Source organism: Vombatus ursinus, unplaced genomic scaffold (assembly GCF_900497805.2).
Source record: "Vombatus ursinus unplaced genomic scaffold, bare-nosed wombat genome assembly UNPS02014832.1, whole genome shotgun sequence".
Classification (NCBI taxonomy): Eukaryota; Metazoa; Chordata; class Mammalia; order Diprotodontia; family Vombatidae; genus Vombatus; species Vombatus ursinus.
In genome coordinates, this window is record NW_020954610.1 from 17,455,916 (window position 1) to 17,471,696 (window position 15,781).

Consider the following 15,781-nt stretch of genomic DNA (forward strand, 5'->3'; position numbering starts at 1 on the left):
TTTTAAAAAAAAAAAAAAAAAAAGGTTGAACAGATTAGAGCCAAGGACCACTCTACTTAAGATATTCATTCAGGTCGACATTCATCCTTTAGTCACTACTTTTCAGCCTAGTCATTCAAACAGTAAATCCAATTGACTCTATTTTTGTCTGGCCCATATCTCTTCATCGTGTTCACAAGGAACATATGAGAGAATCTATAAAATGCTTTGCTGAAATCTAAGTGTATTACATCTACAGAATTTACCTAATCTATCAGTCATGGAACTCTGTCAAAAAAGAAAAAAAAATTTTAAACTCAGAAGATAAATCAGGTAGGAAAAAAATTATGAAACATCTCTAACAAAAGTACAATATCCAAGGTACACAGAGAATTGACATGAATTATATGTAAGACCAAGAGTCATTCTCCCAGTTGAAAAATGGTCAAAAATATATAAACAGATTTCAAAAGAATTATAAGCAATTAATATCCACAGGAAACATAATTCAGGTCACAAATAACAAAAGAAGTATAAATGAAATCATCTCTGAAGCTTTCCATCTCACCAAAAAAATTGGCAAAGATGACTAAAAATAGAAAACCATCAATGTTGGAAGGGCTCTAGAAAGACAGGTACATTAATATACTGTTGGTGGAACTGCCTATTATTCAGTTTTCCATTCCAGTTCCATTCTGGAAAATGATTTAGAATTATTTTTTAAAAAGCACTATATTGTTCATATCCTAGGCCTCAATATTACTACTAGAAATATATTCAAAGGATATCAAAGACATAAAGAAAAGTCCAATTTATGCCCAAATTTTCATAATAGCACTTTGTTGATAACAAACAACTGGGAACAAAGTCAGTGCCCATCCACTGGGATGGGAATGACTAAACAAACTGCAACACGTGAATATAATGCATTTTTATTGTGCAGGAAAAAAGATAACAAATATGAGGAACTGAGGAAAACAAAGAAGGATTTTACAAACTGATCCACAGTGAAATAAGAATCAGAAGAACAATATGAAAAAAATTTACAATTATGTAAATAAAAAGAACACAAGGGAAAAGGCTATATGGTACAACAGATAAAGTATGTGACTTGGAGTCAAAAGGACTTGAATTTAAATCCCATCCTTCTCACTTCTTAGTTGTTTGACCATGGGCAAATCATTTAACTACCCTAGTGCCAGTTTCCTTATCTGTAAAAATAAAATAATACCTGAAGTCCCCCCTACCTTGCAAGTTTATTGAAAGACTCAAAAGAGCTAAAGCATGTAAAAAATATTTTTTTCAAGAGCAAGATACATATTGTTACTTTGAAAAAACACATCAAAGGGAAGCCAGCCTCTGAATATTTGCAATAACCAATCTTGGTTCAGGAAAACAGGTAATGAAACATCCCTCTCTACTCTTTGCAGAGATGTGAAAGACTATAGGGGCAGAATGTGACATCAGATGCAATCATTTTGTAGATTATTTTTGCTTAACTGATTTTCTTTTAACAAAGATAGACAGTTTTCCAGGGTACTGAAATAACTCAAAGGTTTGACTACTGAGCTGTTGCCTATGATTTTTGAGAAACCGGAGAAAAAGGAAATCTAGAGTTGGATAAATGTGATCCTATGGCAGCTAGGTGGCACAGTGGATAGAGTGCCAGGCCTTAAGTCAGGAAGACTCATCTTTCTGAATTCAAATTGGGCCTCAGACACTTACTAGCTGTGGGATGCTAAGCAAGTCACTTAACTCTCTTTGCCTCACTTTCCTCATTGGAAATGAGCTAGCTGGAGAAGGAAATGGCAAATCACTCCAGTATCTTTGCCAAGAAAACCCCAAATGGAGTAATGAAAAATCAGGACATGAATGAAACGACTGAATAACAACAAGAAATGGTCTCAATTTCAAAAAAGGCAATTCTTTGAATTCTCAGTTAAGGAGCTTGACTTCATATTATTAACAAGATGGTCTGTGATCATTAGAAAAAGAAATGGTTATAATATGGATATATCAAGAATGGGCCATGCCAGAATAACCCTATTTCTTTTAAAATAAGTATATATGGATAAATTACTTGTAAAATAAGGGTTTTTTTTTGATGCCTTTAGTTTTTGTATCACAGTCATTTCTGGATAGAGTCCCTTCTCCCACTATAGAACTAAAACCTGTGAAGTGGCTACTGCAATTATTATCATTCTCCTACTTTATAGATAAAGAAACTAAGGCTCAGAACTTGAATCACTTCCACACATTTAATATCAAATCTAGAACTCAAATTTAGATCTTCTCACTTCAAGTTCAGCACTTTCCAACCCTGTCATGCACCCTAAATCCACTCTACAAACTGATAGAACAAGAACATCAAAAAGGAGCGGTCACTTTATTTTATTTTTTTGGAGGTAGCCAGGGTTAAGTGATTTGACCAGGGTCACACAGCTAGTAAGTGAGTGGTCACTTTAAACTAAAAGCAGCTACTACCTCCAATTTCAACTTCGGCTCCATTTCATACATCCTGTCACTTGCCACCCCTTAAGCATCTGAGCCATGAAGAAACTGGTTTTTTCTCCTTTCTTCCCAGGAGAATCACTGACCCTAGAAAAACCTTAAAATCATCCAACTCTTTTAAAATGACCCTAAAACAAAACAAAAACCCCACCTACAAAGAAAGCTTCCACTGTTTTGTTAGCTCTTTGGGGGGAAAAATGGTCAAGGGCCCCTCAGAAATGGTACTTCTATATATATATATATATGGCAAGCCTCAAATTGAGTGGAATATAAGAGGATAAATAAAATAAAGTCTTGTAAGTTTCATGAATCTGAATTCTTGCTATATTCGCTTTTTTTTTTCACCCACCAAGTTTAATTTCACAGCAAGTCACTTGTGCAGCCAGGTGGAAAGTCATTTGCTATCAAAGCCATTCAGGATATTCTGAAATGGATTTCAGCTAATTCCCATATTCATTCCAAGAGTAAATCATATTGTACCTGCTATGTCTTGGTACCAGTTAAAAGGATGAAATAAGTAGAACTTGTCATTTCGATGAAGGAAGAAGTGAAAATCTGGTTCTTTCTTCTCTTCTTTTCTATTCTCTGATTACTTTAAAAACTCTGCCATATTTTAAGGTTAAGAATCACTTAAGTAAACCTATGTGAGTGCCTCATAATCATGTTTGGTTACTTTTCCTGCCTTACCATTAGCATAAAAACAAAACAAACATACACACACACACACACACACACACAAAAAAAACAACCAAAAACAGAAAACCAGAGTGATACAATACATGATTCAGGTTCCAGTATAATTGTGAATACACTGAAAATGGTGAGTATTTGACCTATCTCTTTCCTGAATGCAGAAATATTTGTGACCTTGGGTAAGTCTCTTGACCACTCTGGACTTCAGTTTCCTCTTCTATAAAATGAGGGGGTTGGACTAGATGATCTTTAAAGTTCCTTCTAACTCTAAATCTGTATCTTGCCTAGAGAAGCCATGGATAAATTGAAATTTCTCTTCCTCACTCAATTTCTTCCTAGAAGTTGACCAGGAACACACAATACTTTAATATATTTTTACTTATTTCATTAAATATTTCCCAATTACATGTAAAAAAATTTTAACATTAATTTTTTTTTAATTTTGATTTCCAAATTCTCTCCCTCCCTTCTTCCTATCCCGCCTCCTTGAGAAGGTAAGCAATTTGATCTCAATTCCTGGAACATACCATTCAACATCCCAAGATGTCAGTTCAACATTAGCAAAGTGCCACCCATGAACCAACTCCAAATGGCCTTGTGTATCTTCTTATGAAGCCCATCAAAGGTTATCTCTTATGAGGGATGTGGGTATTGAGCTCAATTATGGAATAAACAGATTTTAGATTGAAGAGGCAAATCTCCCCCATCATATACCTGCCTTTTTAGACATATTTTGCAGCTAGGCTCTGGATCAGTGCCAATGACTGCCAATGACTCATACAGAAACACCCAAGGGAACAGACACAACATGTGAGCTCCTGGCTGCCCATTCTATAGGATTATCAACCAAGATCACCCAGAACAAACATTGAGAAAGCAGAATAGAACAACAGACCATCACAGTCAAGCTGCTGAAAGCTCTTACCTAGTACTTCCTCCCTCTCATTTTCCCTCATATTACAGGGTGAGCCAGAAGATCTAACAGCTTTGATTACTTGCATGCCAGCCCTCATACTAGCACAGAACTTTCTCCTGTCCAACTCAGGTGTGGCGGTAGCCTCTTGAGATCATCTTCGCACTGCAAGATGCCAGCTGCATTTCTCCACATTCAAGGGGCATGGTAACTAGTCACTGAAAGGACACACACTCTATTTTTGCTTCAGTTTCCCCAACCATTTGTGGAGACCTAAGAGTGACCAAATGAACTCTATGAACTTTGTCCCAGTAGATAGGAAAGGAAAGGGACCAGACCTGTGGTTTCATTAATATAAGGAACTCCCAGATGAAGAAATTCCCTCTATTAATGCAGGTACACACCTTTTCCTGCAATTTATAATTTGATGTATGTAAATCTAATATATAATTTTATTATATATTACAACATTAAATATATACTATATATTATTATAAACATATAATTTAGCTATTTTATTTTGTATCATATAGGTATAGTAAATATATTAGTATATAACATAAATCTAATCTATAATTAGATTTGCCTAGGGCATTAAGAGGTTAAATGACTTTCCCAGGGCCACAGGGCCTGTGGTTATCAGAGGCAGAATTTGAACTCAGGTCTTCCTGACTCCAAAGCCAATACGTTTATCAACTATACCACAGCTGCCTCTCAGATCCCCTCAAGATGATCCCCAAAGTATCACTCCCATGCTTTCAGCATCCACAATGCTCCACAAGATGTAGAAGCTTCTGGGAGCTCCCATGTACTGTGATTCAGCAACAAAGCCAAAGGATATGGATCCTCAACTTATTAAGGTGCATCTCCTTCCATAACAGAAACCCAGATGTGAGCACAGCTACATAATGACACAATTAAGTTGTACTAGATGAAATCTGATCTTTGAGCTTTTCCTTATTGTTCATACAAAGGGGAATGAAGAGTTGGGTGAGATGAGGAGAAAAAAATGCTCCAAGGCAATCCTCATTTCAATCTCTCATCTTTCCATTGGGTTCCTTCCAAGTGTATGCCTGATGTTCAAGTCTTCAGTTGCCACTGTCTCCTGAGCTAATTTTCTTACCATTTAATTCACCATCTGCCCAAAGTTGAACACACTCACCTGGAACTCACAGTCCGCATAACCACTTCCATGCTGACGTCCTAACAACCCCCAGGTTAGCTTCCAAACCCTCCCTGATGGTGCTAAATAGACCCCATGGAGTGACAGTCTTTTGTTCCTACTTGCAGGAATGGAAGATGGGGGAAAAAACCTTAACACTGAAGAACAGCACCTGCTTGTGTTTTCTTTCATTTCAATATCTCCCCTAAGTTCCTTACCCAGGTGTTCTTCATTTACCTGTACAAAAAGTGCCATCGTTGGGAATGAATGTCTTGTTGTTATTTGTTGCTCGATATCCTTCCAGACAAATGCAATAAAAGCCTCCAAGCGTATTATGGCATGATGTTTTGTTCCCACAGACTACAGTGTCTCCAAATTGACATTCATCTTTATCTGTGAACACATTCCAATGCACAAAAAAAAGGGTTATAAAGACACTGCAGTGATGCTGCACTTAGAACCACAAAGATGGGTACACTAACATTTTATTTTCATGGCCTATATGAGAAATAATTCTTGTGGAAAGGGCTTAGACACAGGATGATAGTCTCTCATGGAAAAGAGCTTTGCAATCATTTAGTCCAATCCTCTAATATTAGAGATGAGAAAACTGAGGCTCAGAGGTGCTGAATGGCTCACCCAAAGTGGCACAGGTAGTCTGACTCCTAACCCAATACTCTTGCCACTGCAATATGATGCCCAGCAAAATTTTGTTCTCCTTATCCCCAGAGAGGAGATATAGGACCAATGGATGGGGCAAAGTTATAGGAAGATAGGATTCAGCTCAATATAAAGGAAAAATTTCTAAATAATTAGAGCTGTCCAAAAATAAAGTGAGCTACCTCCCAGGTGTTAATGAGTTTCCCATCTCTAGTGGCCTTCAAGCGAGGTTAATTGATCACTGACCTCATATTTTCCTAGAATCTAGTATCTGGATCACTCTTTTGTATCCTTTCCCTCCTGACCTTGAATTATACTTATGTGTATTGCATACTTATATGTATATGTGTATGTATGTGTGAGTATGTATGTATATAATATGTATGTGTATACCTGTTTACACATAATGTCCCAATTTAAGAATATAAGTTACTTTAGGGTGGGTCCTGGATCATTCTAATTCTTGTATCTACTGTGCCTAAAGCAGTACCTTTAAGTGCTTAATAAATGTTTGTCATTAAATTGATCACGTTACGTTGTAGAGGCGATCCTTGCCCCATATAGGGGTTGAAGTAGCTCATCTCTGAGGTTCTTTGTAATGCTGACATTCCATGATGCAATTACTCTGTCTTGTTTCAACTCATTTTTTCTTTATACAGGATAAAAACTAGTTATTCACTACCTTCCTATCACTTTGAGGAAATGAAATTCAAGCTTTTTTTAAGCTAAAAATTGGACTTCATAATGGGAGATTTATTCCATAGGATTTGCAGCTAAGAGACCTTAGAAAATATCTGTTTCCACCACCCTTCTTTATATGTATATATGAGGAAAGTAAGCACAAAGAAATCAAGTGACTTTCCCAAGATCACACAGCTTTTAAGTGGAAGAGCCAGGATTCAAACCCATGTGTTCTGACTATAACTTCAGTTCTCCTTCCACTAAACCATGCTGTCTTCCCTTACCCTCCAGAATATAAAACTTATCATTAGGAATATTCTTTAAAAGTTTTCACTGAAGAATAAAGAGGATTTCACCCAACTTGACATGAACAAACTCAGTTATCCAACACTTCCAGACTAGGAAAGCAACAATAAATCCCTTCCTCTCTCTAGGCCTCAGTTTTCTCATGTGTAAAATGAGGGGATGGACCCAGTGGTTCTCTTGGGCCTCTTCTATCCCTATTATTCTATGATTATATGAACATTCTGCTCCTTTTCAACTCTCCAACATTAGAAAATTCAGGACTTACCATGACATTGGGTTCTTCCATTGCCCACAAATCCATAATTACAGATACAGATCTCCTTCCCATCTATCCGCTGACAGGTGGCATGTACGTGACAAGTGGCACAGACAGCTGAAACTGAATCATGTATCATATCTTTAAGGAAGAGAAAAACACCCCTAACAAGTCAGCTTGTGATTCCCTATAAATAGGCACTAGAATTGTGTATAATTGAGCAAAACTGACTTCTCCAGCACTGTCTGCTAACTCTATAGGTAGACAAAAGTATAATTTGGAAGGGGTGAAGGAGAAGCATCTTTTTGCTGCGATGGGATTCTACATTTACAGCTGGGTTACTGGGGGAACATTCTGATGATAGGTGCTTAAGAAGCATATGTGTCAAACCGTGACTGGGTATTAGGAACAAAGCTGGAAAATGTACCAGTAAGGATCAGAAATGGGAAATTACTTCAAAGGCAATGTGAGGGAAATTGAGACTACTCTTTCTGTGTTAAGTATGAGTTACTACTGCTTGAAACTATGCCTTGGTCTCAATGATATATTTCTAATTAAAAAAATTCTCATCCATACTTTTAATATAAAACCTAGACATTAACCAGGCTACTAATTACCATTAGAAACTAACATAACACTTGATGCCTCTCTTGTATCACATTTATATTCTGCCTTGATGCATACATGTGTTTAACACATGCATACATATGTTAAAGTACCTTTCCCAACTAGAATGTAAGTTCTTTGAGATCAGTAACAGAAGACACGAAATACAATGAAGAAATACTATGGGATAAGATAAGTTCAAGAAATAAACCCAAAAGAAGAGAAGAACCTCACAAAAATTATAGGAAGAGCTTCAAAGAGGAAAATAATGACTTGGCCACAAAGACTAAAATAGTAGTTGCAAAACACACACACACACACACACACACCCCCCCAAGATTTAAAAAAAATATGAAATTAGAAATGAAAGGAAGATTCAGAAGGGAAAAAAATGGAAAAGAGAATAAATTGCTTAGAATAGAAAGTAAGAAAAACTTACCCAAATAATGGACTCCTTGAAAAATATACAGTAAAGAAAACTCAATCACTCTATGAAATAAGAATTACAACAGTCAAAAGATTAGGAAAATAGAAAGAAATATAAGATATTTACTACCCCCAAGAAAAGTGATCTGGAAAACAGGTCAAGAAAAGACAATATATATGAAAACCAGTACATCACATTTCAAGAAATTATCAAAGACAACTGCCCATATCTATTAGAATCAAAACAAAAAAAAATGCACTAATCATCTCCTGAAAGAAAACCCACCCTTAAAATACTCAGAAATGACACTGCCAAAATGCAGAGCTTCCAAGGCAAAGAAATAATACTGAAAGCAGTAAGAAAGAGAGTTTGAGTACCAAGAAATCAAAGTTAGTATCACACAAGAGTCATCAACAACTAGTACGAAGAAGAGAAGTCACAGAATGTGATATCTCAAAAGGCAAAAGACAAAGGTTACAACAAAAAGTAACATATCAGGTGGGATAGAAGGAATAAACCTTCCTTTCACCATTTTTCAGAAAGGGAGAGGCTGTATGTCATGGATGGAGAGCTGGCCTTAAAATTAGGAAGACCTGAATTGAAATTCCACCACCAACAGATGCTGGTTGCATAAATTGAGCCACATAACTCCCTAATACTGTAGGTAAAGCTCTAAGATGATAAATTGCAGAGAAAGAGCTAATTTGCCTTGGTAGAGAAAGTTTCCTCATCCAAAAATCAATGAAATCACACGTCTAATAATAATGTCTAGCCCTATTCATTTAATTCTTATGTGCCTCAATGAACTCCCAGATATTTTACACTTTCAATAGTTATCTTAGATGTAATTTTGTTTTCTAATTCCACAGAGTTTTATTGGTAATAAACAGAAATTCTGATGCACTTCTTAAGTTTCATCTTCCAACTTGCTGGAGTAATTAATTTCTCTATTTATTTTAATTGAATCTCTAGGGTTCTCTTGTATGCCATCTTATCATCTGCAAAAGTCATAATTTTATTTCTTCTTTGCCTGTGCTTATTCTTTCAAGTTCTATAAAATACTTTACAGAAATAGATATTTTATCAGATAAATATCAGATAAGTGGAAAAATATTACTTTTTCATGTTTTGAACATGCCAATAAAATAAGAATACTACCTAAATTACTAAAGGATAACTTAAAAGACAATGACAAAATCATAATAAATTATGTAATAATAATATAATAAAATTCAACTAAAGTAATACAAAATCAAGACTCTTAAAGGAAATTAGGAAAAAGTGGGAAAGAAAGAGGTCTAGCAGTACCAAATCTCTAATCATAATACAAAGTAGCAATCATTAAAACTGTTTGGTACTGAATAAAAAAGTAGAATAGTTAACCAATGGAACACAAAAGCAACTGAACAAAGTAGCACAGCATTCCAGAAGCCCAAAATCACAAACTAAGGATTCACTATTAAAAAAAAACAAAACAGTTGGGAAAATTGGAAAACAGTCTAAGAAAAATAATGTTTAGATCAATATCTCATACTATATACCACAATAAATTACAAGTGATTGCATGATCCAGATATAAAAGATCAGATCACAATTAGCAAAGTAGATGAAAGTGGAAGGAGATACCTTTCACAATTGTGGAGAAAGGAAGAGTTCTTGACCAAACAAAAAATAGAGAGGATCACAGGATATAAAATGGACAATTTTGATTACATAAAATCGAAAGTTTTTATACAAATAAATGCAATGCAGTTAGAATTAGAAGGGGGAAAATTAGTTGGAGAAAACATTTACAGCAAATTTCTCTGATAAAGGTCTGATAACCAAGATTTAGAAGGAATTGATACTTATGCATGTGTTTGTGTATACATATGTATACACACAAATATATATGTATACCTATCTATACATATATGTATACACATGCATATATATGAACAACAGTCATTCCCAATACATACATGTTTAAAGAACATGAACCAGTGTTTCACAAAAGAAGAATTGCAGGCTCTCAATAACCACATAAAAATGCTCCAAATCACGAGTAATAAGAGAAATGCACATTGAAGTAACTCTGAGGTTCCACTTCATAAGTATCAAATTGTTTAAACGACAGAAAAAAAAAAGGCAATTGTTGGAGGGAATGTGGGAAGACAAGCAAATCAATTTACTATTTGTTGATCTGTAAAGTGAAAGCAACCTGTAACTATATCCAAAAAGTTGTGAAATTGAGTATCCTCTCTATTTTTTTAAGGCAATTGGGGTTAAGTGACTTGCCCAGGGTCACACACCCAGTAAATGTCAAGTGTTTGGTCTGAGGCTGGATTTGAACTCAGGTCGTCCTGACTTTAGGGCCGGTGCTCTATCCACTGCACCACCTAGCTGCCCCTGAGTATCCCCTCTAACCCAACCATGCCACAACTAGTTTTTTTACCTCCAAGAAATCAAAGAAAGAGGGGAAGGACCCATATGTACAAAAATATTTATAGAGCACTTTTTGTTGTAGCAAAGAACTGAAGCAAAGTAGGAATCTACAAATAGAGAATGTCTGAACAAACTATGCTATATCAATATGGCAGAATATTATTTGCCATAAAAAATGAAAGGGGCAGATTCCAAGAAACCTGAGAAGACATCTATGAACTGATGCACAGTGAAATAAGCCAAACCAAGAGAACTATTTATAGCTATATATACCAGAATCACAATATTTGTAAAGAAAAATTATTCTGAAATACTTAAGAATATTGATTAATGCAATCACCAATCACAACTCCAGAAGACTAATAATAGAGCCACATCTTAGTGGATTATAGGTGTGAAATGAAACGTTTTCAAATGGAACCAAAACAACACAAATTTGCTTTGCTTGACTATATTTGCTACAAAAGAGGGCTCTCTTCTGGAGATGGTAGAGATATGCCATGGAGGTAGGTAGTGTTAGTGATGGAAGCATTCATTAAATACCTACTCTATCCAAGCCACTGGGGATATACAGACAAATTAAATAGTTTCTTCTTTCAAGGATCTTATGTTCTACTGGAATGACACTTTGAGATCATCAACTACAAAATATATACAAAGTAAGAAGAGTACTAATAACTAGGGCAGGGGGAGCATGGATCAAGAAAAACTTCCTAGAGGAAGTGGCACCTGGAATGAGTCTCAAAGGGGCTAGGGATTCTAAGAGGCAGAAAAGTGAGGAAAGAGAACATCACAAGCACGATGCATGTCTAAGCAAAGGTAGAGAATCAGGAGCTGGGATATCAGCTAAGAATCATAAATGGGCCAGTTTGTCTTGAATGTAGCATGGGTGAAGGGAAGTCAGTCTGGGAATACAGTTTCCAGAAGCAGTTCACAAAATCTGGCCTGGAAAGAGCTAGAAGGCAATAGCTCCTCTCCACCAAATAAGAGCCATTTCATCTCCCAAGAGATCTCCTTTGGAAGAGATTTTATCCTGGGTGGAGATCCACAGAATTCAACTATCTGGCATAGGAAAAGTGGAAGAACAGAAGGCAAGGATGGAGAAAGGAGGGCTAAGGTAGAGGATTTACAGCATCCCACCATGTATAGTGGAACCCTACTAGATTTTCTAAGACAATCTTGTTAAAAGGTACTTTCACAGATTTCCTATAGCTAGAGGTAAGGAAGAGTTGGAAGACAGCAAGACACACAGAGAAAAACATGGTATTCCCCTCTATGGTTGCAACTTTAAGCTACTGAAAATTTCAGAGTGAAAAAAAAAATATCTTAAAGGAGAAAGTTTTTTGTTGAACTTTTAGTATACATTGTATACATAGTAGGCATCCATATATAGATACATATAGATATATAGATATATAGATATGTTAACTGAGGTGTCTACCAACCCACCACCACAAAAGTAACATTATCTTTAAGGTAGTGAATGACATCAGAGATTCATGGGAATTCAGAGCCAGGTGAAAGAAGGCAATAAAGAAGAGGGAATATCCTTCTTTGAACCGGGGCTCACAGAAAATAATACAGGGTAAGGTATGGGTGAATTTAGGTTCTACTCTCAACAATCACTTATCAGAAGAGGAGTCTTGGAGGTACAACGGTCTCTTCCCCAACCCCTGAATCAGAGGAAGATGTGTATGAGACACATTAGTGGTTGGAAAACCTCCCAGACCATTATAGGTATAAAATGTTGTGTATAGTATCAAATGTGGTTTCTGTGACTGTTTTGTTCAACTTAGCTTCCTTGTAAGGAGAGTTCTACTAAGACGTGACAGTGTTTTTTCTTTAAAAGGCATCAATAAAAAATTTATAGTCTACTAGACCCCAAGTTGAAGTGGGAAGTGATGGAGGAGGGGGATGGGAGAGGAGGTCAGCCTCCTTCCTTGGCTGAGAGTATTGAGTAGAAGCCTCACAGAAGCCAGTACAAAGATAGTGAGCTGAAATCAGCACATGGTAGCAGAGAACAGTCTAGTGACCATAAGACCAACAGAGACAACAAGCAGAAATATGACAGAAAGTGGAGACAATGCCAAGCAAAGTGAGCAGAGAGAAACACAACTTTACTGTTGAGGTCTAGGGGTGCCGGGACCCCAAAATAGCAACACATGGATCCTACCCAAATGAATTCAACCCAAGCCTTCTTTCAGTCAAAGACAAGGTTTATTAGAACAGTGGTGAGTGAGATTCCTAGTGAGTCTGCACTATTGGCCAGATTTTAAGAATCTGAGCCCCTTAATGGAGGCCAAGATGGATCTTATATACAGAAAGACTGTGGGAGGGACCTAGGAGTGGCCAAGTAGTCTGAGGTGACTGTGAAGTAACAGAGAAGGACCAGGAATGCCAGGGACCTTGACCACCAGGGACCTGGGCCATGTGGCCGAGAAGACTGGGGTCTAGATAAGATCTAGTGGAGGTCTAGGATGGGGCCAGGTGCATACAATGAAAAGGCAAGTAATTAACTGGGAAGGGTCGATGCCTCAGGCAAACACTAGAGACTTGACCATGTAGGAAAAGAAGACTCAAGGAAAGTTGGGGGGGGTGTTTCCCAGGGCTGTACCCCATCATTACCAGTATATTATCAGTAACTCTGCATTGTCAGAAGTGTGAATTGCCATGGCTGCATATATGTTTATAGATGTGGCCTCTAAAGCACATGCCCTGGTCTAATGAGTTCCTGATATGTATATCCTTCCTAAGTGTACTGACAGAAATGATTATTAAGTAACTAATTGTTAATATCAGGAAGACAGAAAATTTATCCTTTTCTGAAATGTCTACCAGGCTAAGCCAGTGTCTGAAGGACATTGCTAATAGTGAGTTTGGATTGACTTTCTCCTCAATCTTGTTCAGACCCACCCATATGGGGAAACTCATTGTGTTCTACTAAGATTTGGGTAGGGATAAATCCTTTGATTAAATTGCCCAAGGCTAGGGGTGATTTGGAAGTAAATGACATGATCAAAGTCATATTCCCAAAGTCCCTCATTAGAATAGATCCACCTCTCATTATAATATTCACTCTCTCATTACTTGTTAACCAATCAGAGTTGATTTCCACCCTCAGGAACACCCCCTCTTCCAAGAGCATATAAGTATTGAATGTGTACTATGACTGGTTTTCAATATTCCAGAGTGTCACTGACCCCTTTTATTAACAATTTGCTAGCATTATTAATAAAATGATTAATTATGCAGAAATTATGTCTCTCAAACTTTTTATATATCACAGTACCTTGGACACACAGGTTCTCAACACTTGCATTTTCATTATTGGTGGTGTGATAACCTAGGGGTAAATGAGGACCATATCCAGTTGCCCTGATCGATATCTGGCCACTGGACCCACATGGCTCCAGAGGAGAAAGTGAGGCTGGTGACTTTGCATAGCCCTCCATCACTCAAATCAAATTCAATGGCAAGTCATGTCATCTTCTCCCTGATGTCATGGTCCTCTTCAAAAAAAGTAGGACAAACCACACCACACAATGTTCATGAGAGGAAAGGAACCACTTGTCCCTTTATTTGTTAGGTCATTGATTAAATCTCTCTCTCTCTCTTCCTCTTTTTTTTTTTAAGCAAATATGGCCTCTGGCTAGCTAGAAAAAGTAAACACACTGGTGGGAGCTCTTAAGCTATGGTATTGAGTAGGTACCTCAAAATTAGGTTAGCTTTTCCTTGTGTCTGTGGGTAAAGAGAGGGTAGCTAGGTGATGCAGTGGATAGAGCACTGAGGCTGGAGTCAGGAAGATCTGAGTTCAAATCTAGTCTCAGACACTGGGCAAGTCATTTAGCCCCTATTTGCCTCAGTTCCTCATCTGTAAAATGGGGATACACTGGAGAAGGAAATGGCAAACCACTCTAGTATCTTTGCCAAGAAAACTCCACTTAAGAGTCAAACATGACTAAATAACAACAAAAATGTGTGAAGAGATATCCTAGATGGTACACACATTCACAGACGGTTTTAAAGTTTACAAAGGGCTCATCACCATGTGAATAAATGAAGTAATATTTGTCAGCCACTTAATACTGCTTTGACCCTTTGGTGAAGCAGTTTCTTTCATTCTACCAACATTTATTAAACACTTACTATGTTCAATACACTGTGTCAAGCAAGCAAAGATTACTAAGACCCAGTCCTGACCCCCAAAAATTTGGACCACAAAAGGTCCAAATGGACCTTTCATTTTAAACTAGAATCTTGATGGGGTACAGGCCCTGGAAATCCTACACACACACACACACACACACACACACACACACACACACACACACACACACCAACTTCCTTGAATTTTCCTACACGGCGAAGTCTCTGGGTTCCCATCTAGAACCCTTCTCTGTTCCCACAGTCGTATGTATAAAAGATCAATCCTGCCTCCATTAAAGCCCTCAGATTCAATCAGGCCCACTTGTCAATACAAGTATCGCAAATGCTCAGATTCCTTAAGAGTCTGGCCAAGGCTGAGATTCTTAAAATCCGGTCAGTGAGGTGGATTCTTAAAATCTTGCCCACCTCTATCGGTGTTCTAATAAACCTTGTCTTTGGCTGAAAGAAGGCTTGGGTTGAATTCATTCAAGGCAGGACCTGCATCGCTATTTCAGGGTCCTAGCACCCCTAAACCTCAACAATCTGAGCCTAGTCTCTTCTTTGGCTATATGGCCTCAATGATTCCTAGAACCTGTCTGCATTGTATCCTTTAAACTATCAGGACTTGTCTTTTTGCCTCTTTAAAAGAACCCGCTTCCCACTGGACCTCTCACTAAGTTCCCATTTTCAGTCTCACGGACCTCTTTTCGTTGTCCTTTCAATCATGTCCAACTCTCTGTGACCCCATTAGGGGTTTTCTAGGCAAAGACGCCATACTGGTTTGCCATTTCCTTCTCCAGCTCATTTTATAGATGAGGAACTGAGGCAAACGGGGTTAAGTCACTTGCACAGAATCACAGAGCTAGCCTGAGGCCAGATTTGAACTCAGGAAGATCAGAGATGACTTACCGGGGGCCTAAAACATTTTCAAGTACCTTCAGGTGCAGTTCTGCATAGTGCTCTAGGCGCTCTCTCTCTCTCTCTCTCTCTCTCTCTCTCTCTCTCTCTCTCTCTCTC

General features: G+C 37.5%; 1 protein-coding gene across 1 annotated transcript in view; it reads right to left on the reverse strand.

The window, feature by feature from the left end:
* SUSD1 (sushi domain containing 1) overlaps positions 1-15,781 on the reverse strand; it is a 327,082-nt gene that overhangs the window by 280,483 nt on the left and 30,818 nt on the right. The window contains exons 2-3 of the mRNA XM_027839015.1: positions 7,171-7,284; positions 5,496-5,651 (exon numbers count right to left, since the gene is read on the reverse strand). Coding sequence (XP_027694816.1) covers positions 5,496-5,651; positions 7,171-7,284 — 270 coding nt within the window. The remainder of the gene's footprint in view (positions 1-5,495; positions 5,652-7,170; positions 7,285-15,781) is intronic.